At 33.8% G+C, this 25,672-nt stretch overlaps 2 protein-coding genes across 12 annotated transcripts in view; one reads left to right on the top strand and one right to left on the bottom strand.

Annotated features, from left to right (window-relative positions):
- LOC145317726 (cytospin-A-like) overlaps positions 1–5,109 on the bottom strand; it is a 63,725-nt gene extending 58,616 nt beyond the window's left edge. For all 11 annotated transcript variants that reach the window (XR_013879073.1, XR_013879072.1, XR_013879074.1 and 8 more), the window contains exon 1: positions 5,074–5,109. The gene's annotated coding sequence lies outside the window, so the exon portion shown is untranslated. The remainder of the gene's footprint in view (positions 1–5,073) is intronic.
- Positions 195–20,424, top strand: LOC145317773 (serine/threonine-protein kinase atr-like). The gene is made up of 18 exons (XM_080159044.1): positions 195–367; positions 5,413–5,499; positions 5,674–5,993; positions 6,285–6,424; positions 6,832–6,884; positions 7,709–7,788; positions 8,002–8,175; positions 8,426–8,547; positions 9,487–9,592; positions 9,805–9,898; positions 10,554–10,690; positions 13,977–14,115; positions 15,081–15,163; positions 16,400–16,490; positions 16,780–16,872; positions 18,629–18,714; positions 19,163–19,284; positions 19,771–20,424. The coding sequence occupies exons 1-18, from the start codon at positions 362–364 to the stop codon at positions 19,881–19,883; spliced, it is 2,046 nt and encodes a 681-aa protein (XP_080015170.1). The 5' UTR covers positions 195–361; the 3' UTR covers positions 19,884–20,424.
- The last annotated feature ends 5,248 nt before the right edge of the window (positions 20,425–25,672 follow it).

Genomic DNA, 25,672 nt, shown 5'->3' with positions numbered 1-25,672 from the left:
TTAAACTTTCCGAAAATGGAAAACTCAATCAGTTCAGTAGTAGATCGAAATCTTACCTAAGCTTTAGACTAACATTACTAGGTACTTTTTGCTGTAGGATGATATATTTTTCAAAAAAAAATTATTGCGGTGACATAAATATTGAGTTCTTTGAGCTTTATAGAAAGTTTGACGTGTTAAAAACCTAAACTTTTAATGTAACGTTCACCTATAGGAATCCTACAGCTATCTTCTGAAGGCGGAGAAATATCACAATCCAAAGTTGTTTATAGAATCAGCTGAGTTAAAATGGAAGAGGGGAAAACGTACAGAGGCTATTTCAACTCTGAAGAAAGGACTAAAGGAAACCTTCCCTGATGTTATGCAGGTCTATTCCTCCAATAACCAAATGATATAGGATGGGATCTTCTATTATATCTTTTTATTCTGAATCTCTGAACCAAATCTTGCAAATTATGTTCATGATTACGCGGTCAAACGTCTTTTAATTTAATGCAAATTATGTTCGTCTCCACTGTGGCGGAATATTGAACATTTCATAATATTCATAACATCACAATACTGTTATTTTAATTTACAATACATTTATCATACAGAGATTTAAAAGAGTTTAGCGTTTTTGCAGATTTAACAGAAGTTGGAAGAGAGTTCCAGGCGTCAACAACTCTAACAGAAAAGCTATACTTTCTTGCATCAGTTTTAAATCTTGGTTTTACAATGTTCTGATAGTTAGCACTTAATCTTGTTGTCTGTCTGCCTTCTTGGAAAAACTCAAAAAACTGGTTGGCTGGCAGATTATCATGTTTATTTATTATTTTCCAGACTTGTATCATGTCTCCTCTCTTTCTTCTATCTTCAAGTGATGATAAATTTAATTCCTTTAGCCTCTCCTCATAAGTTTTTCCCTTTAATCCAGAAACCATTCTTACAGCTCTTTCTTGTACTTGCTCGAGAATTTTCTTGTCATGTTCTAACCATGGTGACCAGGCCTGAACACAGTATTCAAGATGTGGCCTGACATACTGCTTGTACAGCTTAATCCAAGTAATTCTGTCTCTGTAGGTAACAGATCTTGACATTTGACCTAATACAGAGTTGGCTTTGTTGGCTGCATTCTGACAATTTAAGGAAGGCTTTAAAGTTGTAGATATATAGACACCAACATCTTTTTCATGATCATCATTGCATAAAATTGTTCCAGCAGGTGCATAACCATTCATATAATAAGAATGACGTGGATTATTTCTGCCAAAGTGTAAAACTTTGCACTTGTCAGCATTAAATTGCATTTGCCATTTATCTGCCCAGTCTAATAAATTATTTATGTCATTCTGTAAGGTTTCACATGACTGTTCGTTTAAGATAACATTTCCACACTTGGTATCATCAGCAAATTTTGATAAAATAGCTTGACTAGAATTAACTGCTCTGTCGATATCATTAATAAAAATCACAAACAATAAAGGGCCCAACACAGAGCCCTGTGGCACACCAGACATAACAGAGATCCAATCTGAGGCTTTTCCATTTATAATAACTCGCTGTTTTCTATTTAGAAGCCAGTCTTCAATCCATTGGCAAGTCTTTTCATTCACACCAATTGCTTTAATTTTCACTAAAAGACGTTTTATGGGAACCTTATCAAATGCTTTGGAAAAGTCTAGGTATATCATATCCAGATCTTGGCCAGAATCAATTGCCTTGGTCAGTTTTTCAACATATTCTAAAAGATTAGTCAAACAGGATCTTTTTTGCCGGAATCCATGCTGAGAGTTGGTAATTAAATTGTTCTCTTCTAGATATTGGACCAGGTTGTCTTTGATAATAGACTCCATAATTTTACAAATTATACATGTAAGAGAGACAGGACGATAATTACATGCTTTGAATTTTGATCCCTTTTTAAAGATAGGTGTAACATTGGCCTTTTTCCAATCACATGGAACTTTTCCAGATTCATATGACTTGTTGAACAAGAGTGCTAGAGGTTTGGCCAATTCATCTTTGAATTCTTTTAAAAATTTTCCTGTAATACCATCTGGTCCTGGAGCAGAGTGAATTTTGAGGCTGTCAATTTTCTGTTTAACATTATCTTCAGTAAACTTGACTCTATTTGTGTTCTCAGTAGTATTGACAGGTTCAACAGTAGGTATATTTGATATATTTTCTTCAGTGAAAACTGAACCAAAAAATCCATTTAAAAGCTCAGCCATTTCTTTATCATCTGAAGTTTCACAGCCATCATCTGTTTTAAGTGGTCCAACAGAATCTTTGTTTTTGGTTTTACTTTTCATGTAAGAGTAAAACTGTTTAGGATTATTTTTAGCATTGTTGCCCAATTTCCGCTCATAGTTCTTTTTTGCCTTTTTAATCCTGTTCTTCAAAAGTTTGTCAGCATTGTTGTAATCTTCATAGTGGGTGGATAATTTTGAAATCCTAAACCTTCTCCATTTTCTTTTCTTTAGTTTTGACAGTTGTTCAATTTCTTTAGAAAGCCAAGGAGGTTTGCTTTGTTTTTTTAAGAACTTTTTAGGAATATACTTTGATTTCACGTTATCAATACAGTTGACAAAAAAGTTCCAAAAATCCTCTAAGGTAAGGGTCTCAGAAGCAGCAATCCAATTTGTTTCTGAAAGCTCTTTCTTTATGTTAACAATATCAGCATTTGACCAATCATCGACTTTTTTGGTAGATTCTTTGATTTCTGGATTTATTACAACATCAAAATAAAGTATTTTGTGATCACTTTTTCCAAGGTAGCCTGCATCCTGTATGTTGTTGATTAAGTTGGGATATTCAGTCAACACTAAATCCAACACAGAACCAGATTTATGTGTAGAAAAATCTACCATTTGCTTCATAAATTTGTTGTTAACTGCATCCAAAAAAAGCTTGGATTGGGGATTGGTAGCATGATTATTGGTCCAGTCTATGTCTCTAAAATTAAAGTCACCAACAAATATAGAATGTTTTTTAGCATTTGATATAAGATTGATAAGGTTTTGATTATTAACTTTAACATCCTCAGAATTGTATAATTTGTGTGGTCTGTATACAAGATAAATAGAAACATCATTCACAGATTTATCAGCCTTCACTTTTATTTCTGTAAACTGGTTAAAATTATATTCACAACTAGATTTTTTAACTTCTGTAACAGTAAGGTTGTTTCTTGCATAGATTAATAGTCCTCCGCCAATTCCTGCTGTTGTATCAGCTCTGTCACATCTTGAAATAATTGTATAATTGTCAATATTCAGTTCTGTATTTACATATTCTGAATTCGTCCAGGTTTCAGTCATTAAAATAAGATCAGGTTTGTCATTATTTGATAAAACTTTAATTTCGTCAAGTTTACTTAAAAGTCCTCTAGCATTAGTGTAGAGAATCTGAATCCTTCTCTTGTTGAACTTTTCCTTTGACTCCTTCCCCTCCATGGATTCAGATTTCCTTCTTTCCCTTTCGGTACTGACCCTTCTATAAATTGTTTCAGTGTCAACTGAGGCTGAGTTTCTTCTATGGGAACTTTGATGATTCTTTTCTGGCCTTTCCTTCCTATAGCTCGAAACATAAAGTTTAAAGTTTCTTCTTCACTCCTTTCAGAGTTAAGCTTTGAAACTTCATCTCTAATCTGCTGGTCATGTTTACGTTGATTTGCTGTTAAATCTGGTGATAATTTCACATCTTTCCAGGCATCATTTCTTTCTGACAGTTCCATACATTTGCTTAGGAGATATGATTTTATTTCACAGTTATCAAAGACAATAAGCATTGGTCGATTTTTGGAGTCATCTTTCTTGCCCAACCTCTTTACTGTCTTGATAGAATTTAACCCATCAGTAGCATCAAGAACATTGAGTAATCTTTTGGTAAAATCCAGATCATGTTTTTTCCTCGTTTCAGAAATACTGCTGCTTGATTCTGGAATGTTGTGGCATATAATATTGCACTTCCTTGCTTCCTGGTCACTTAATTCATCCATCATGTTGATTCGTTCATGTGTGTCTGGTTTGTTTGGTATCTTTTCCTTTTCAGGATTCTCAACTTTAGTTTTCAGCTCTAAGACGTCTTTCTTTAACTGTTCAATTTCATCCTCCTTAGTCTTCAATGATTTTTCAAGCTTATCAATTCTATTGTCCATGACTTTTAACTGTCTACTCATCTTGGTGGAGAATGACCGACAGGATTCACAGATCCAGAATGCAGATGACATTTCTTTCTTTTGTAGTTCACACATTTTGTACATTTCTTCAGAAATACCACAACCTTTGTGAGCCCAGAGCTCACACAAAATACATTGTAGAGCATGACTGTTGTTTGTAGATTTTCTACACAGCATGCAGGGATGTGCAGCTGGAGCCATTTCAACCAAAAATAAAATTTAAATAAATAAAAATTACAATCTACAATTAATTGAAATAAAAAATAAAAAAATTTAACAAGAAAACAAAGACTTTCAGTTAAGGAAAATATGAGCACTTATATTTTTTTCTATATATATATTTTTTTTTATGTAGTTTTTTTTGTTTGTTTTTTGTCTTTTTTTGTTGTTTTTTTTGTCTTTTTTTGTCTTTTTTGTGTTTAATCTTTTCTTTCTTTCTTTTTTTTGTCTATTTTTTTTTTGATTATTATTTTTTTTTTTTTTTTTTTAAAGAGTGCTCAATAATATATGCTTAATCAATACATAAAACAATAATTAAATAACAGTGACTAATAAAACATCAAAATAATTACAACAATTAATAAAACATCAAAATTATTTTTTGTTATCTTTTAAAGGTTATTTTTATCAATGGAGGTTGAAAAATTGGGATTTTCGGGCCCCCGGGATTATTATAAGCTCCCCAGACAGCTTCACATCACTAAGTAAAATAATCAAGTCTTTTTTTCTGGGTCTATTATAGCCTCCCCAGACAGCTATCAACTTTATCTCAGCCAACAGCAGGTAAACTCTGACATTTTTTGCCTGTCCCAAAACATTTTAATCACAAATCTAAGATCACTTCTATTTTATTTTATAAGTGGGCATACGGCTTCTGAAAAATGAGAGGCTTGATCCACCTCTCTCTCTCTCTTGTAGAAGTGAATCAAGCAATATTAGCTTGGTCGTTTTAGTCTACCGACCTTTTGATTGCACGACTTTTATCAGGAATTCTTAACTTCGCCTGTTTTGGCCTAAGGTATTCCATCATTCTTGATATTAATGTTGCACACCTGACATAGCAGCAGTAGTAACAATGTTTCCTTTTGACAATATAGAATCATAGATAATTACCTATGCTTTTTAATGTGGCGAAGGGTTTAGATTTGACCAAATCTAAACACTAATATTGATTTTTTTGTTAAGAATATGTTCACATTTTTTTTCTTCATATTTCTACTGATTTTCTAACCGTGTTTATCTTTTTGTAGGCCCTTGAAGGTGACCCTAACAACCTGCACTCCGCTCTTGTAGACCTTGATAACCAAAGTCCTGGCCTTAGAGATCTTTGTGCTCAGGTAACTTTATTTCATCTCACGGTTTAGCACTCAAGTAATAGCAATAAGTATTTCATAGACGGACAGTTTTTATCGAATAACGGAAGAGGAATATTAGTTCTTTGAAAAGCTTAAAACATCTATTTGAGGAACAAACAATATTTAGATATACCTATAAAATCTATATTTTTATAGGGTAAGCTTTTACTGGCAAGGTACGTGGAAGATGCAGCAAGCGTCGGTCAGGAGGGTATTCGCAAACACTTTGACCACGCTAAAGAAATCGTCAAGAACAGCGACGAAATCTTCTACTACATGGCCAAGTTTATGGACAAAAAGTCCGCCAAAATGTCGGCCGATCAGTCAATTAATCAATCAGAGATTGTAACGCATGCCGCGTTGACTTATTTGCGCTCCATGCGGTTTGGCCCGACATATTTGGATGAATGTATGCCACGTATGTTGACTATTTGGTTGGATTTTGCGGCGACCATTCAAGAAGCTTTGACCTCAAGGAATGATAATAGATTATCTTGTCTAAGTCTTTAAGAGAGTGTAGGTATTACAAAGGAGTGTCATATTAATTAGGGAATACACAGGTTTATATTTTAATCTTAACTTTCGCAGTTAAAGTTTCAAAAAGAAAGCATTTACAGTCGGTTAAGATCAACCTTTATTTGCCTGTCCATGGTAAACAATCTTGTGTTTGATTTTCTAAAAATACTATTATTAATCTCCTTCAATATTTACAAAATTTTATTAACATAATTAACCTGTAAAGATAATCCATATGTTTACCTAACCAGAAACAAAGAGAACTACCAAATAGCTGCACTGGATCACGCCACTAAACAGCTGTCTAAACTGAACAAGACCATAGCCATGACTAGAACTAAAATGCCAACATATTATCTGCTCACAGCTTTCCCTCAGATTGTCTCAAGGAATGTTCAAGTTTAGTTAAACATCAGAATTCAAAGTTGCTGAGACACCTGGAGACAAAATATTTGTCCTTCAATGTTTTTTCTATCAATAGTTATCATAGCACGATTTGTTACAGTAAAGTAGCATGCTCTCATTATAACTTACACAAAAATACTGTATCATTTCAAAGGAATTGAGAAAAAGTTTGAGACAAATTATTTTTTCTTCCAAGTGCCATGTCCCTGTTTCTGTACACAAGTGCACATAAAATAGACAAGTATAATAACAAATAGCAATTGTAAACAAAAAAAAAGGTATTTCATCACAAGAAAAACTACTCTAGTGATTAAAAAACAGTTCCTTTAAATACCATCTTTTCTTATTTATTCATTTATTTTATGATTTTATGAACATGGATAATTAACAGGATCTGTCATACCAACAACGAGACATATCTGGCATTGAAATCTTTGATGGTTCAGGTAGGATTATGAACTTCCTAATATATAAAGTAACATGGAGTGATCAACACAGTTTAATTAAACATGTTATTTGATAAGTCCAATACACAGTGTTTCATGTTAAAACAATCTTCAGTTGGTTTATAGATAAAAAGACATGATGCTTTAATGAGTAAAGATTAAAGTTGGTGAGGTATTTAAATTTGGGTCCTTTGACTATGACTAATTTTTCTTATATAACACATGAAAGGCAATTTGTACTTTGTAGAAATATAAAGTAGTAAGGTTTTTTTTTGTCTGAAGCTTAAGATTTCAATATCCACAGAATTAATTAAATTGAAATCTCCAATCTAGGCAAGCTTCACATAAGTCTTGGCATAGTTTTAGGCTATTGTACTTTTGAATTTGTGGATCTGTGATAATTTCAGTCCTTAAATACCCCTTTTATACAGTTATAAACCTTCCTTGCGTAAAGTAAAGCAAAGCCTCACCTTGTGGTATTAGAAGCTTGATTCTGAAACAAACATCATCCATTAGACAGTGGTGAACACATCATCCATTAGACAGTGGTGAACACATCATCATTAGCAGCGAAGTATATAACATAACATTCAATATTTATATTTACAAACATTAATCTTCATATTATTTCGGAGGTCATCTTCATTTTACATTAATCATCTCTTTAGTTGTCAATTATCTTGAATAGGTTTCTAGCAGTCATCTTCTTCTCTTTCATCTTAATTTAGGGAAAAGTTTGTTTGGCGGACATATAAGAGTCTTCACTGGAAAGGAAAACCATATTGGTCGAGTGAAGATTTGAAGCTAATATATAAATATTGCAGGTTTTCCTGGATTATCCACAGCAGGCAGCCTGGCACATGGTGTCTGTCAGTAAGAATAGTAACACTACCAGAAAAGCCAGGTAAGTGAATTGAGTATCTGCATTTGTTTTCCAATGAGCCTGCTTATTTCAATTATGCAAAGAATTTACTACCTGTAAGTTTTTTTTAAATTTCCCTAGTAGGTGTGGAATTAAAGTAAGGCATCATTTTAAATTTTTAAATCATGAATTTTTACTAAGCTATTTTCTTTTTGCATTTTTGTACCTAGTGATTTTTATTTTGTTTTTATTAAGATGTAACGAGGTGTTCCAAGAGGTGATCAAATCCAAACCTTCCCTGAAAACCTTCCTAACTGATGCTATCTCATTCTCCCAGAAGATTGATGACCTGTGTGATGCCAAGACTGGGGACAGGGAACAGGAATCCAGCTTCAGAGACCTCTTGCCATCTATGCCAGCCATGTTCAGGTATTATTAATGCTTGTTCTTTCATCAGACGAATAGTCTATTTTTTATCCACAAATACTGAATGATTGTAATTGGTTTTTAGTCTTTTGTTGCATGTGATTGAGAAACAGAAAAACCTCGTGTTCTGTAGGTTTCCCACTAAAATATTTTAAGAGAAAGTTTTCCAAGTGTATTATGATGTTTTTAGTTTTCAAATTTTGCTTATAGTGAACCAAAGAGCCAGATATCTAATAATTGAAAATGAATTTAGGAGTTCAGAGATGTCGTCTATTATCCTGCCGATAGAAAGAAATATGGTGGTTAATACGCCCACTTCAATAGCTGATATCGAGACACACAATCCTTTCCCAGCAGGATGCATTAATATTCAAGGTTAGATAGATAGATAGATAGATAAACAAACAGACAGAAAGATACATAGACAGGAAGATACAAAAAAAATTCCATGTTGCAGAAACAAAGGGAGGTTTTTTAATGCAACCATCTCGTAATCAGTGATTAAATGGCACTTAGAATTCGAATTTGCATCTGAAATTTTGCATGAATAATCCTTGGTAGGTCTATTTTCCCTAAATCTAACAAAAAGTTGGAAAAATAACGGTTAACGGCTGGCGGCTCAGCCGTTTTGCCAATTTTTGCCAAATTTAAGAGCATATTAGTCACGAAACCTATCTCCACATAACACTTTTTGTCGCTCAAAAACCTTATCAAACGGTTCTAGCCGGTAGCTGTTGGTACTAGAAACTTTAAAAATGGTTATTGCTATCATTTAACATGAATTAAACCAAAAATATGTTTTAAAAAGTTGATTCCTACGTAATTAATGATGAATTTGCCCTGAAAATAGGCAAAAGACGACTAAACGGCTGAGCCGCCTGCAGTTACTTTTCCAACTTTTTGTTCGATTTAGGGAAAATAGACCTACCAAGGATTACTCATGAAAAATTACAGATCGAAATTCGAATTCTAAGTGCCATTTAATTATTGATTACGAGATGGTTGCATTAAAAAAAAAACCTTAATATCCGGTAGATTAGAACTGGTTCTCAACCATACTGAAAAACTAAGGGACCCACAAAACTAGTTTTAATCTATTATAATTTTTCATTTTAATATCCGTACAAAGTTGTCTATAATACGATTTGATAAATAAATATTACCTTCTTGTTTAGCTTCTTGTAATAAAAATCTTTCTAATGATAAAGTTGAATGCGTTAAGTCTAGATCATTGTTAATATTAAAAAACTTTAAAAAGGAAAGCTATGCAGGATTTTATTAAAAATCTTAATTATGAATTTAACTCGTTTTTAGGTGTTGAAGACAAAATCTCCATAATGAGCTCGTTGGTTAGGCCTAAGAAGATAACTTTCCGTGGGTCTGATGGAAAACTTTACTCTTTCCTCGCTAAACCAAAGGAAATTGATAAAATATTTAAAATATCAAAATAGAAATACTCACTCAAGGATTTGTGTTCTTTTTTATTTAGAAAATGATTGATTTTCGTTAATTATCCTTAATTTTTGAAATTATAAAATTCTATTTTGCATACAATATTTAAGAGCTTATAAGAAAAAAGCCTCTATCTCTAATAGAACCTGATAATTTAAGTTTTATTAATCTTTCACAGGACGACTTACGACGTGATTGCCGTCTGATGGACTTTGGAAATCTGCTCAACAGGATGTTTAGGAAAGAACCAGAAGCGAGAAAACGTGGCCTAAAGGGATATTCTTAGATTTAAAGAAGTTTTTTTCAGTTATTTATGTTTGTATAAATATTATTATTTATAATTGTATGAATTAGAGTTGAGATATTGCATCCTAGAAAAACTTTGCTTCCAATATTTCTGTTTTGCCTTATGAGAGATTGTGAAAAAATATGCATTTTTTTACTTTTGGAAACAAAGTTTTGATTAATAAAACCCTTTATTGTGTAATTTGGCATAATAACAGGTGCCTTAGATAGACTTTCAAACAAAGTTCGTCCATTTATCAAAAGAAATATTATGAATAAGACATTCGTGGCTTCAAAATATATTATCCATTTATTGTTTGTTTGACTTTCACGAGGCCTTTGATAGTCAGTTGATGGTTCTTCTTGGTTACCACTTTTAACAGTTATAAATCTATCTCAACCATAACATTTATAAATTAGTAACTACTGCTGCTTCATAACGAAATATATTTCAAAGAAAAAAATCTTCATTATCAATCGCATCTCTTAGTGAAGTAAATCAAGCAAATTTAGCTTGGTCAGTTTAGTTCTTGGTTATCTTAAACAAGACAGCATAACTGATCAGCGTACATACTTTATTCTAAAAAAGTTTATAAAATCAATTTAAAAAATTGATAAAAATCTAGAGTGTCTTGCTAACATAGATGAGAACATACATGGTCGTGCCAACTAATGAGACGAACGGGTTGATTGAATGGGTGCTGAACCTGAAGGGGATGAGGCAGATACTTATCCATATTCTCAAGGAGAGAGGAGTTTCTTTGAGTATTATCCATAGACGGTAAGATGTTTTGGCATTTTTAAAGTAGGTATAGATATTCTTATCTTATTTTGTCCGTACGTTTGTCTTTTGTAAATCACTAGGGACTCGCACAATAGTTCTCTGTCTATTTTAGTTTATCTATTACTTTATGTTTTAAACAATGTCTTCCTTAGAATTATTTTCCTAACCTAACATATAAACTTTTTTCATTATTAATGGATGAATATATATGTTTAATACACGAAAAAAATACAAATAGCCAACCCTGTTAAAATAATGAAAATTGTATTGACATAAATTTACCACAGTTGAACATGGTATAGAGTATTATTCTTGATATATTATCATCAAGCAGCTGGCCTAACATTTTTGCCTGTTATTTATGTCGACATAATTCCAACACAAAGCATTACAACAATTTAATTATTTAACCTTTAACAGTCGGGCCCCTTGCCGCACCTTAAACGGTGGGGGGGGGGGGGGGGCATTCAACGCCCCCCCCCCCCCCCACAGTAGAATTTTTGGTCATTTTTTATCTTTCCTTAATTTTGAGTTGAGTGTTCCAAAGGCTAGCATTACCACTTAAAAGTTGCCATACAACAGATTTATTGTTATACTACAAAATTAGGCAAAATACAGCCATTTTGCTGAATATGGTCAAGAAATATTTAAACAAAGTGAATTTTTTCATAAAAATCATCGTACATTACTTTTCCTACTTTTTCCTAGAATAAATTGGTGTGAAAAGCTGATTAAATGATATGTAACAATATTTCATTGATATTATATAGACAGATGTTTCTACTTTAAAATACCAAGAAAAATTAGAAAAGTTGTCATAAATTTTACTTAAAATCCATAGGCGCCTAAAATTGCATCTTAAAAAAAACATATATTTTTTATGTTTAAAGGATTTTCTAACTTGGGGAACCGAGTTTCCAAAAGTTATTTATGCCCTGATTAAATTCAAGTATATATAATTCAAGGTTAGTTCATATCTCTTGGAAACTCGGTTACCCAAAGTAACATTAGCTTTGAAACAGACAGTTCATAGTTTTATTCATATAAATTTAACACTTATTATAAAGTCAACAAAGGAAGTTAAATTGCTTTTAAATAATCTATTATATAAAATACACATTAAAAACCTTTCAATAAGTGTTAATAAGGTCTTAAGTCCTAAGTAAGTGCATAAAAATCATTTTTGTTTCACATCATTTTTTATCAGAAATTTTGAATTTTTTACCATATGAGTAGAGTAGTTCGAGGGACATTTTTTTTTTATCTAAAATCACAATGATATGTATTAATATGTTATATTACACTAGCGGCTTCGCCCCTAGCCTCTAGGGGCTTTGCCCCAAGAGGTGATACAAAAAAATTAAGGCAAAAATCGCAAAGGACCATGGAAATCTCCTTCAAAAAAAAGGACCAAGAAAATCTTCTACAAAAAAAGATAACGGACAAAGGAAATCTTCAGCAAAAAAAAAATGGGGGGGGAATTTTTTTGGTTTTTTTTTTGGGGGGGGGGTTGGGGGTGTCCCACCCCCCAAGAAAATAGCTTAAAACCACCACAGGACCAATAGGTAGATACCCTGAAGAGTAGAATCCGATCGGTTCAGTGGTTACCGAGATCTTAAGGGACAGACGGACAGACAGACATCGTTCTACTTTGTATTATAGCTTATCTATAGACTAGCGGCTTCGCCCCTAGCCTATAGGGGCTTCGCCCTATATAGTTATGGGAAGTCAACCCTCCTTAAAGGAATTATTCAAAAAAATTATTCTTTGTTTAATTACTCTGTGGTAAAATTAAACCCAGGTTGTGCGCTTTATCCACAAAAATTTTAATTTGTACAAATTAAACCCACTTTGTTTGCCGTATACACAAAAATTTCAATTCGTAAAAATTAAACCTAGGTTGTTCTCATACACAAAAATTAAAATTAAAAAAACAATATTTAAATTTTTTTGGGGGGGGGGGATTCATAGGGGCTTCGCCCCAAGTTGCAGTGGGGATCCCCCACCCCAACTACTGGTTTTTGTTTACAAAAATTTTTAAAAATTTAAAATTTTGGAAGTGGAGATTTTTTTATTTTTGGGGGGGTTGGGGTGTCCAAACCCCCAAGAAAATAGCTTAAAACCACCAGAGGACCAGTAGGTACATTCTCAGAAGGGTAGAGCCCAATTTGATAAGCAGTTACTGAGATTTTACAAAAAATGTAAAAAAAAAATTTTTGGGGGGTGGGTTTTTTTTTACTTTTGATGGGGTTGGGGGTGTCTTACCCCCCAAGAAAATAGCCTAAAACCACCACAGGACCAGTAGGTATATTCCCTGAAGAGTAGAATCCGATCGGTTCTTTGGTTACCGAGATCTTAAGGGACAGACAGACAGAAGGACAGACATCAAGCTACTTTGTATTATAGATTTGTATTATAGATAAGCTATAACCTGTATGTGAAAGGGTTTAAATGTATTTTTTGATGAAATAAACTTTTATTGGCATTTGTCACTGGTAAAGTTAAAAAATCCCCAAAACAGCCAAAAAAAACACTGTGCCCCCCTATTATCTCAGTTCCTATTAGAGATATAGGGCTAAAAATATTTTTGCTCTTTACCTGGATGACCCTACCAGGTTTGCTGGCATTCTGTACCCACCAGGATGGAGATATTCAAAAAATTTCAACTCTCAGTTATGTGTCATAACCATTAGGAAATATAAGTTTTCCGGAATTTTAATGTAGGGAGTAGATTTGAAATCTGCATCAAATTTTAAGGATTTTTTATAAAATTCGTTTTTTGTAAAATTCTTTATCTAAAAGCGGAAATACATTTTAAGTTAATTAATTTTGACCAATAGGATAGGTGGATTTTAAACTACCTGCGCTCTAATTGGCTGAATGATGTACGACATCCAATCATAACGCAGATTTTTTAAATCCACCAATCACGGATGCCAAAATTAATTAACTTAATTTGTATTTCCGCTTTTAGATAAAGAATTATACAAAAAAGGAATTTTATAAAAAATCCTTAAAATTTGATGCAGATTTCAAATCTACTCCCTACATTACGATTCCGGAAAACTTATATCTCTTAATAACCATACTTAAAAAGTCACTTAGTTTTGAGCTCTTTATCTTTCACACACAGAACATAAGATAGAAAACACCGGAGGGGGGCCGTTCAATGCCACCCCCCCCCCCCCCACCGTTAAGGGTTAATAATGGCATGATTACTAGATTCCTTATGATAGCAACATATTAGGTATATTATGTTTAAAGAAAATAATGTGTTGTTCAGATACCAACCAAAGCAAGAGGACAGTACAGAGAAGAAGGTTGAACTATTCACCAAGAGTTTGGAAGAGTTGAAAGGGAAGGAGGGATCTAGTCCCAGTGTTTTCAGGGATTGGTTTGTCAGAACTTTCCCCGATCCTCAGGTATGTTTTTTCTTCCCTAAGATCTCAAGAATTGCCGTCGTGTAAGCAAAGTTGGCTGTCAGTTAATTTTGGAGAGTATATCATCAAACACTATTTCCAAGTCAAAAGACACAAATGTAGTATTAGTATATAATTGTCTGTATGTGTGTGTAAGTCCCTTTGCTACTCAAAATCTACATGATCAAAATTTTAAGGAAGTTTTGCACTTATTTGGCCCTTGTTCTATTTGAACGTGTAATGTTTTAAGGGGAAAATTGACTGTAGGGGGTAAATAAATGATAACCAGATTAAAGGGGGGGTTTTTAATGCAACCATCTCGTAATCAGTGAGCAAATGGCACTTAGAATTCGAATTTCGATCTAAACTTTTGCATGAGTAATCCTTGGTAGGTATATTTTCCCTAAATCGAACAAAAAGTTGGAAAAGTAATGGCTGGCGGCTCAGCCGTTTAGCCGTTTTTGCCTATATTCAGGGTAAATCCATTATCGATTACGTAGGAATCAACTTTTTAAAACATATTTTTGGTTTAATTAATGTTAAATGATAGCAATAACCATTTTTAAAACTTCTAGTACCAACAGCTACCGTCTAGAACCGTTTAATAGCGTTTTGGAGTGGAAAAGAGTATTATGTGGAGATAGGATTCGTGACTAATTTGCAATATCCAAAAAATAGCAAAACGGCTGAGCCGTTAGCCGTTACTTTTCCAACTTTTTGTTCGATTTAGGGAAAATAGACCTACCAAGGATTACTCATACAAAAGTTCAGATCGAAATTCGAATTCTAAGTACCATTTGCTCACTGATTACGAGATGGTTGCATTAACCCCCCTCCTCCTTTTATGCAAGACATAGGTGAATCTTGTACCAGATTATACTTATTCTTAACATTAACTTTTCTTTAAAAAATTCAATTATTCAGTCTCCTAAGCTTTGATAAATAGTCTCATTTAATACTTTTTTAAGGCATGGTTCGCAGCTAGACTGTCATTCACCCGAACTACAGCTGTTATGTCAATTATGGGATATATACTTGGATTAGGAGACAGGTTCAATTCTTTATATATTTAAAAAAACTCATAAATATAAAACAATTTTTAAAAACTGCCATACAGACAGTAAAAGTGAGTTACAGGAGTTATTGTTTTATTTTTATCTCAGTTACTTTCAAAATTAAAATGTTTATGGTGTGATAGTCAGACAAAGTAAGTTATGGAATGTTTACCTATGTATATATCATTGGACTCTTCACAAGAAATTTAAAACATAATATTTAATGGCAGCTTAAAAAGGGGAGGTAAGTTGTGCTAAAATTCCGTAAAGGTGTGAGTTTTAAGGCTTAAAAACAGTAGTAGAACGATCAGGGGTGTATATTCTACATGGGATCCCCTGCTCAGGGGGGGGGGGGGGAATAAAAAATAAGTGGTTGGAGGGAAAAAAAATGTAAAAATTAAGAAAACTGAAAAAAAAATTCCATTTCCCCCCCCCTCCCTCCTTGGAGAAAAAAAACAAAAAAAATGTGTGGTAGAAGGGATAAAATAAATAAAATATAGAGTTCTGTAAATATTTTTCCATTTTCCCCCCTTTTTGGTGAGAAAAAACTAGGGGGGGAAAAAAATAAAAAAATTTTGTAGCAGGGGAAAAAAAATAAATCTTGTGCAGAATATACACCCCTGAGAACGATATTATTCAATAAATATATACCTAATTCTATAGTCCTTTTCAATAAGAATTGTACAATCACATATTTAGTGAATATTATCGTTCTACTACTGTTTTTAACCCTTAAAACTCAAACTTTTACGGAATTTTAGCACAACCTACCTCCCCCTTTTTCAGGGGTGTATATTCTACATGGGATCCCCTGCTCAGGGGGGGGGGGGGGGAAATAAAAAATAAGTGGTTGGAGGGGAAAAAAATGTAAAAAATAAGAAAACTGAAAACATTTTTTCCATTTCCCCCCCTCCTTGGTGAAAAAAAACTAAAAAAATGTGTGGTAGGAGGGATAAAATAAATAAAATATAGAGTTCTTTAAATATTTTTCAATTTTCCCCCCTACTTGGTGAGAAAAAACTAGGGGGGGGGAAAAATAAAAAAATTTGTAGCAGGGGAAAAAAAATAAATCTTGTGCAGAATATACACCCCTGCCCTTTTTTTGAAAGTCTATTCGTAAACAAAATATTTATAGGTATTGATCACCTTTCACCCTTACCTAAGAGGGACAGGAAAACGTTGTCTGGCGTCTAATTTTTCACCTTTTTTGTATGAATATTTTTTCCTTATAGACATCTTGAGAATATAAACATGGACACATCAACAGGAGATACTTTCCATGTAGACATGAACAGTTTATTCAATATTAGTGAGACTTACAAGGTAATTTTTTAAAAACCTTAAATAGCCTTGATTTGATAGTTATATATCAAATTTATTTTTTGACCGAAAACATACAACAAATATCTTTAGTTTATTTTAATTGCAGGACTACTTGGCAACCGACTTCGTGTTTTGCTCTTATATTGTCATATCGGTAGCAGATATTTTCAATATTTTCATTTACTCTCATCCTAGTCAAAACGCAAATGAGCCCTTGTCAAGACATGTTTTAAAAAATTATAAAAAGCACTAAAAATATATTTTCGCATTGATAATGTTAAATTTGCAGGTGCCTGAGGTAGTGCCATTCCGTCTAACCCACAACCAAGTGGATGGATTCGGACCTCTGGGCATTGAAGGTCCTTACAGGATATCTTGTGAGGTCAGACAAATAAGGGGGGGGGGGAAGTTTGTACAGTTATAGGAAATGAAAATTCAGTATCAAATTTTGCCCTGGCCGTTTGGGCTTGTTTTTATAGTTATCAACCTAATTCTTTTTGTGAGCTCTCTTATATGAATAGATCTACTTGTAAAATTTTGAAAATTGAATTTTGGGACTTTCCCTCTAGGGCTAGTGGGGCAAAAGACCCCCCCCCCCCCAAACACTAAAATTTTAACTTGTGTCGGCATCCCGTAGAGAATACACAAAGAGAATATATGTTTGATTTTCATATCTTGACTTGAAAACCCTGTAGAAAAGAGATCATAACACCTGTTAAAGTCCATCAAATTCCCTATATTGGTAGAATAAATAGAATAAAAAACTATAAACAAAAAATAAGGGGGGGGGGGGAGTTGGTACAGTTATAGGAAATGAAAATTCAGTATCAAATTTTGGCCTGGCCGTTTGGGCTTGTTTTTATAGTTATCCACCTAATTCCTTTTGTAAACTCTCTATATGATTGGATCTACCTGTAAAACTTGAAATTTGGGACTTTCCTTCAAGGGGCTAGTGGGGCAAAAGACCCCCTCAAACACTAAAATTTTAAGTTATGAGCTTATTTTTAAAGATATCGAGCTGATTTTTTAAATGGAACCTTTTATTACATGAGTTGAATAGCCACCCCATATTTCATTTTTGCACTTTACTTCTAGGGGCTTTTGGGGTAAAACAACCCCCCCAAATACAAAATTTATAAGTTTTGAGCTTAAAAGCCCCTAGAGGTAAAGTGCAAAAATGAAATATGGGATGGCTAATCAACTCATTTATGCAATAAAAGCTTCCATTTAAAAAATCAGCTCGATATCTTTAAAAATAAGCTCATAACTTAAAATTTTAGTGTTTGAGGGGGTCTTTTGCCCCACTAGCCCCTTGAAGGAAAGTCCCAAATTTCAAGTTTTACAGGTAGATCCAATCATATAGAGAGTTTACAAAAGGAATTAGGTGGATAACTATAAAAACAAGCCCAAACGGCCAGGCCAAAATTTGATACTGAATTTTCATTTCCTATAACTGTACCAACTCCCCCCCCCCCCCTTATTTTTTGTTTATAGTTTTTTATTCTATTTATTCTACCAATATTGGGAATTTGATGGACTTTAACAGGTGTTATGATCTCTTTTCTACAGGGTTTTCAAGTCAAGATATGAAAATCAAACATATATTCTCTTTGTGTATTCTCTACGGGATGCCGACACTTTTACAACTAGCAAAAGAACAGCCACTGTGTTTTTGACAAAAACTGGGTGTGTTTTTGTCAATTTTGTTTTAGCTGTATTTTTGCAAAAAAAAAATTATCCACTGTCAAAATTACCAATTTCCGCTGTCATAAACACAGTTTTACTGTCAAGTTCACACCCATGAAATTTAAGTATGCTGTCAAATTCACAGTTTTGATGCCAAAAATACACCTACTTTTAAATTAATATTAATTATAAATATTTTGACCAAGTTAAATAGTTAAATCAATCTACAAATATTGCTTGAGTATTGCAGTGTGTGTCCACTTTTGAAGATTCGCTTTACTCAATCATTCGCTGGAATTCAAAGAAAAAAAGTGAACTATGCTATTTTACGATATAAAAGTAATATTTATATTCATGTTCTTTATAACTAGTTTATTTAATGATTTATTAGGAGATGAGTTGTTAGAAAATAACAATTATGAATGATAATTCTTAGATATTTATTGATTAAGGTGTCTCTGCGTATGATGAGAGAGCAGAAAGACTTGTTGATGTCAGTCCTCAGACCTTTTATCTTTGATCCACTGGTAGATTGGAGGTATTACAGTTTCAAAATATAATATTAGACCTTGATAGATACCTTCCAAGCTGAATGGTTGTTGGCCCTGGGATAGAATAGGTTAATCTTATTAAACGAACCATCACTTCTAGTTCTAAGCTAGTATGTGATCTATCATATAAATGACATTTAACCCTTTTATTGAACAACTTTTATCAGGAATTCAATAGTAATATATTTATTATGGTATTGTTGACAAAATAACAATATTTTGAAATACAGAACACAATAGTAAGAAAAATGTTGTAAATACCATTAAAGTACCTGGCCCTTTGGACCTCCAAAATAGTGGTCTTCACAATTTTTTTTGCTCTACTCATGTTACATATGTCATAGTACACGATAGTACATAATTTTTTTCTATCACAGGCATAAGTTTTTCAAAAACGTATCTTGTTTATTTATTTTAAATATGTTTATTATTAAGGGATAAAAGTAAGAAGAAAGGTGTAACTAATGGTGAGGAGGGTAACAAACCTGGACAAGAAGCTCTGGCCAGAGTTCAGGACAGGCTGGATGGTCTTGTTCACTCGGATAAGAAGAGAAAGGGTAATTATAATAATACAATAAATATCTCGCAATCTCTAACCTTGTCTGTAAGTACATTTTGAATGCTAGTTTTCTTTTAATGACACCCTTTTCTCTTTTTTCCTTTTTATGACTATCAATGTATAATTTTCAATTTAAATTAGTTTTGCTAGCCCCGAGGGGCCGAATGCCCGGTTAACAAAACTGGTATTAATCTTATAAGAATATTTTAATTTTGATAGAAAAATATTTGTAGTACGATGCTATACATGATTTTTCAGTATGACAAAGAACCGGTTATAAACCAGCGGATATCAATCGGTTTTATGAGATAGCGGGTCAAGTCATAATGTGCTTGAACGTGGAGCTTGATACCCCTAGTGGCTCTACAAAAGTGTCTCAAGCCTACTCCATGACTACTTAGGTCCAAACCCTAAGAAACTAAGGCTAATCAATCAATCGGTTTCGAAGCCAAGCTGGAAATATTTATATGAAAAATAATTTCAGGGCACCTGAACACACCCTTGAGCGTGGAGGGTCAAGTTGATCACGTGATAAGAGAGGCCATGTCCATTGAAAATCTGTCTGCTATGTACTGGGGCTGGACTCCTTTTCTGTAAACATCAACTGGACTGCGGCAAGATCTACTGTATAGGACTAGAAAATTAACAAATCATGTGATTAGATTAGTTCAGACACATTAAAGCAGGGGCTGGACCACTTTCATGTGAACAAAAAGGGACTTCTTTTAACTAACCACGTGGTTGTATAATCCGTCTGCTATGTATTTGGAATGGACTTCATCATATTTACTTTAATAGAACAAGTAAAAAAAAAAAACCAGTCAATCTATTCCGAAAATGACTGGAAAATTACTAGGTATAATATATCTAAAAGCTTTATATTTTTGTTCATAATACCTGAAAATTAAACTTTCTTTTAAATTAATAGATAATTAAATGTAAATTAATTATTTAAGATGCTATATTTTAATTTTATTTACAAGACTGGAATGTGATTTAAAATCATTTGTGATGTTAATACGCTTAAACTCAAATCATTATGTATTGGACTTGATAAATAATATGCATTTTAAAACTATTTTTTAATGTAGGAATTTACTGTATTAAATGTATTTTGGAAATAAAAATTGCCATTGAATAGTTTGATTATGATTATGAAGGTATTAGTTTAGATTGAAGCTACTCTGTAACTACTTCACCAAAATGTCTAGTTGAATATTTTAATATTTTTTTTTTATAGGCCATCATTTCTATTTTTAATAAGAAAATTTAGGATATTGATATTTAATTAACCCATTACAAAAGTAATTAAATTCTTCAGACAATAATTTTTTATATTATATGTATAATATCCTCTTAACAAAAAATTGGGGTTCCATAATCACCCCCAAAATTTATTGAATTTTATCCCATAAATGAAATCACAACCCAAACATTTATTGGGTGCTTCGCAAAGCCTTCAAAGAAAGGTTGAATTATTCCCAATATTAAATTATTTATCCCCCCCTCCCCATATGAAAAGCCTGCATGAAAGGAATTAAATTAGTGCTTTCACACAAAAGCACCTGTTGAGACTAATACTCCCCCCCCCCCTCCTCCGGCCTATTTTTAAAATAAATATAAAATACAGGGGGTTAGCTTTTGCCTATAACTAACCGCTGTGTGTGAGGGGGGAGGGGCATAACCCGGCGGGGCTACCCAGTAAGCATTTAAACCTGACCCTAAAAAATGAATAAAAAAACGTAAAACTACCCCTCCCTCCTTGTCCTTATTTTGAATGATGTTTTTTTTTAAGTTGGAGGGCCGGGGTATCATTGCTAGTATTTTACAGTTTGTATGGTACACCCTTATGCTATTGTAAAGCCAAATGAAGACGGCTAATTATCAATCTTCTTCCCTTTTAAAAACTTTTTCATAAAAGCTGGTTCTAAGAATTTTAGGAACAAATAATTAACAGTTAAGTCTTCCTATTCTTGGCTGTTATCTTGTTGCGATATTCAAGTATAAAAGCAACTATTTAGAAGCTTAGCTCCTCTATAACTAATGTTATCAAGATTTAATAAAAATAACCATAATTTTCGGGCCAACAATTTAGAGAATATTTTCTAAAAGATATCAGTACCGATATAATTTACAGTCCAATGTCCCCTTCCTTCCTGATAAATTTTCCATAGAATAAGATATAAAATATAAAGTCATCAATATCATAAGGTCTTGTTAGAAACACAGTTAATAACATATGACATTAAGTATCCTAATCATACCCCTTGTCATGCGTCTTCAGTTAACTACATTCACTATTTATTGTTGCGCTTCCATGTTTCAACACCCACCCACACACCTGATACTTCTGTTTCTCTCTGTCTTCCATGTTGAATCTACACCCACACACACATCTGATCCTTCTGTTTCTCTGTCTTTTATGTTTCTACACCCACCCACACACCTGACCCTTCTGTTTCTCTCTGTCTTCCATGTTTCTACACCCACCCAAACACCTGATCTTTCTGTTTCTCTCTGTCTTTTATGTTTCTACACCCACCCACACACCTGATCCTTCTGTTTCTCTCTGTCTTTTATGTTTCTACACCCACCCACACACCTGATCCTTCTGTTTCTCTCTGTCTTCCATGTTTCTACACCCACACACACACCTGATCCTTCTGTTTCTCTCTGTCTTTTATGTTTCTACACCCACCCACACACCTGATCCTTCTGTTTCTCTCTGTCTTCCATGTTTCTACACCCACCCACACACCTGATCCTTCTGTTTCTCTCTGTCTTCCATGTTTCTACACCCACCCAAACACCTGATCCTTCTGTTTCTCTCTGTCTTTTATGTTTCTACACCCACCCACACACCTGATCCTTCTCTTTCTCTCTGTCTTCCATGTTTCTACACCCACCCACACACCTGATCCTTCTGTTTCTCTCTGTCTTCCATGTTTCTACACCCACACACACACCTGATCCTTCTGTTTCTCTCTGTCTTTTATGTTTCTACACACACCTGATCCTTCTCTTTCTCTCTGTCTTCCATGTTTCTACACCCACCCACACACCTGATCCTTCTGTTTCTACACCCACCCACACACCTGATCCTTCTGTTTCTCTCTGTCTTCCATGTTTCTACACCCACCCAAACACCTGATCTTTCTGTTTCTCTCTGTCTTTTATGTTTCTACACCCACCCACACACCTGATCCTTCTGTTTCTCTCTGTCTTTTATGTTTCTACACCCACCCACACAACTGATCCTTCTGTTTCTCTCTGTCTTCCATGTTTCTACACCCACACACACACCTGATCCTTCTGTTTCTCTCTGTCTTTTATGTTTCTACACCCACCCACACACCTGATCCTTCTCTTTCTCTCTGTCTTCCATGTTTCTACACCCACCCACACACCTGATCCTTCTGTTTCTCTCTGTCTTCCATGTTTCTACACCCACCCAAACACCTGATCCTTCTGTTTCTCTCTGTCTTTTATGTTTCTACACCCACCCACACACCTGATCCTTCTCTTTCTCTCTGTCTTCCATGTTTCTACACCCACCCACACACCTGATCCTTCTGTTTCTCTCTGTCTTCCATGTTTCTACACCCACACACACACCTGATCCTTCTGTTTCTCTCTGTCTTTTATGTTTCTACACACACCTGATCCTTCTCTTTCTCTCTGTCTTCCATGTTTCTACACCCACCCACACACCTGATCCTTCTGTTTCTACACCCACCCACACACCTGATCCTTCTGTTTCTCTCTGTCTTCCATGTTTCTACACCCACCCAAACACCTGATCTTTCTGTTTCTCTCTGTCTTTTATGTTTCTACACCCACACACACACCTGATCCTTCTGTTTCTCTCTGTCTTTTATGTTTCTACACACACCTGATCCTTCTCTTTCTCTCTGTCTTACATGTTACTACACCCACCCACACACCTGATCCTTCTGTTTCTACACCCACCCACACACCTGATCCTTCTGTTTCTCTCTGTCTTCCATGTTTCTACACCCACCCAAACACCTGATCTTTCTGTTTCTCTCTGTCTTTTATGTTTCTACACCCACCCACACACCTGATCCTTCTGTTTCTCTCTGTCTTTTATGTTTCTACACCCACCCACACACCTGATCCTTCTGTTTCTCTCTGTCTTCAATGTTTCTACACCCACCCACACACCTGATCCTTCTGTTTCTCTCTGTCTTCAATGTTTCTACACCCACCCACACACCTGATCCTTCTGTTTCTCTCTGTCTTCCATGTTTCTACACCCACCCACACATCTGATCCTTCTGTTTCTACACCCATCCACACACCTGATCCTTCTGTTTCTCTCTGTCTTCAATGTTTCTACACCCACCCACACACCTGATCCTTCTGTTTCTCTCTGTCTTCAATGTTTCTACACCCACCCACACACCTGATCCTTCTGTTTCTCTCTGTCTTCAATGTTTCTACACCCACCCAAACACCTCATCCTTCTGTTTCTCTCTGTCTTCCATGTTTCTACACCCACCCACACACCTGATCCTTCTGTTTCTCTCTGTCTTTTATCTCATATGTGTGTGTGTGTTTAAGTCTTGTACATTACTTTATACATTACTAGCGCTGCGCCCCTAGTTTCTGGGTGCTCTGTACTCGAAGGGTATTATAAGCAGAAAATAGCCTGAAACTATCTCGGGACTAATGTGGAGCGTACAGGAATAGTTATTTATCATATTTTCGTAATATTGTGAATGCTAGAAAGGATATTAAAATTATTTCAACAATTTTGGTCATGTGATCAAAATTTGAATTTTCCTTCTACTATTGCCCCCTCTGGGGGCGAAGTAGGTGGAAATTTAAATTTTTGTCACTTGACCTTAATATTGGTGAAATAATTTTGAATGACCTTTCTTGTATAAGCAATATTAATAAAATATAATACTTGGTTTTGTCTCATTCTCTATCTTTTTCTTAAATTCAAAAAAGTCTATCAAAAAATTTACATCATCTAAGGGTGAACAATAAATATCTCTGTCTATTTTTCTCTATATTTCTTCCCCCTCCCCCCTCCCTCACTTTTCTGTCTATTTCCTTCTCTCTCTCCTCCTCTTTTGTACGTTCATTTATACAATAGAGATAACCTAGAGACAGCACAAGGGAATTTTGTTTACATTATGTATCAGCTATAAATTGTTGAATATCTTAGGTTAAAGCTTTCCTTGGGTGAAATATTTGAAGAAAATATTTCTTCCATCGTATAATGTGAAGCGTATGACACAACATATAATAAGTTAGTTATAAATAATTTAATTTCTTATAATAAAGTTATCTTTCTAAAAATTATATCATTGCAAAATTTAGTTGCAAATAATGTTGCCTATAGGGCTGTATTTCATATACAACAAAAAGTTAACAAAGGTTTCTTTTTAAGAAAAAAATGGGGTCAGATTGACCATCTATGTCTAATGTTTATACCCACATCAAATATTAAATTATAACAATGCACAGTAGAGTGGATCAATTTTGGACATTGAATTTGTAATCAACATCTACAGTTTAAACGTCATATAAGAAACCTAAATATAAAAAATTGATTTTGTCCTTGAGGGGAAATGGGGGGAAGGTGTTTCCATGCATTAAAAATTTTAGAAGTTTATTCTGGAGGTGCAACTTTTTTTCTTTCAAAGTATTGCTTTATGCATCTTTTTGAATTTGTCTTGTTGATTAATATAAGAATATCAAATTGGTTTTAAAAAATATTCATCCAAGCATGAAAAATCTTAAATTAAATGTAAAATCTCTTGGTTTTTAAATCTATTTATGGATTTTTCTTGCTAGGATCAATAGTTTTAAAAACAGATTTTTTATTCTTATTCTACTCTTCAAGACAAAATTGGGAAGGTGCATAAAGCTATACTTTGAAAGAAAAATAATTGCCCCCCCCTCAAAAAAAAAATTCTCCCCACAAGTGTCTTTCTAAAAGTTTACATGCATCAGCGAGCCTCCCCATTATTCAAAATATTTTCTTTTCATTTTTTGGTCTCTTATATGATGTTCAGACAGAAAGTGTATGTAGCACATTTAAAATTAGAAAATCATTGAAAATCAAGCCACTCTAATGTACAGCATTTATTTCTTCAATTCCACAGTACAAAATTATTCCTGTATTTAAATTTAACATATCATATAGGAAAAAATATTCTTGTATTTAAAATTAAAAATCATGTTGGAATTTTTTTTACAACTTTTAAATTTTTTAATAATGTACAGCAAATTATTTCCTTTTTATCTCATGTTTTGAAATTTATAAGATAGTTAGACTAAATTACAGAAATAATGAAAGATTTAAAGAAGAGAGCGTCAGGGGGGGGGTCGAGGGGGGTTTCCCCCCTCAG

Source organism: Acartia tonsa, chromosome 1 (genome assembly GCF_053477335.1).
Source record: "Acartia tonsa isolate MP-2025a chromosome 1, ASM5347733v1, whole genome shotgun sequence".
In the NCBI taxonomy this organism is placed as follows: domain Eukaryota; kingdom Metazoa; phylum Arthropoda; class Copepoda; order Calanoida; family Acartiidae; genus Acartia; species Acartia tonsa.
Note: the sequence above shows the minus strand (reverse complement) of the source record. Positions and strands in the feature narration are given on the sequence as shown.

Bases quoted from the DNA above. Each gene is read 5' to 3' on its own strand.
- LOC145317773 (XM_080159044.1), top strand. The intron at 5,500-5,673 runs GTAACTTTATTT...ATATTTTTATAG, and splicing joins TTAGAGATCTTTGTGCTCAG to GGTAAGCTTTTACTGGCAAG. The intron at 9,593-9,804 runs AATTGATAAAAT...TCTTTCACAGGA, and splicing joins TTCCTCGCTAAACCAAAGGA to CGACTTACGACGTGATTGCC.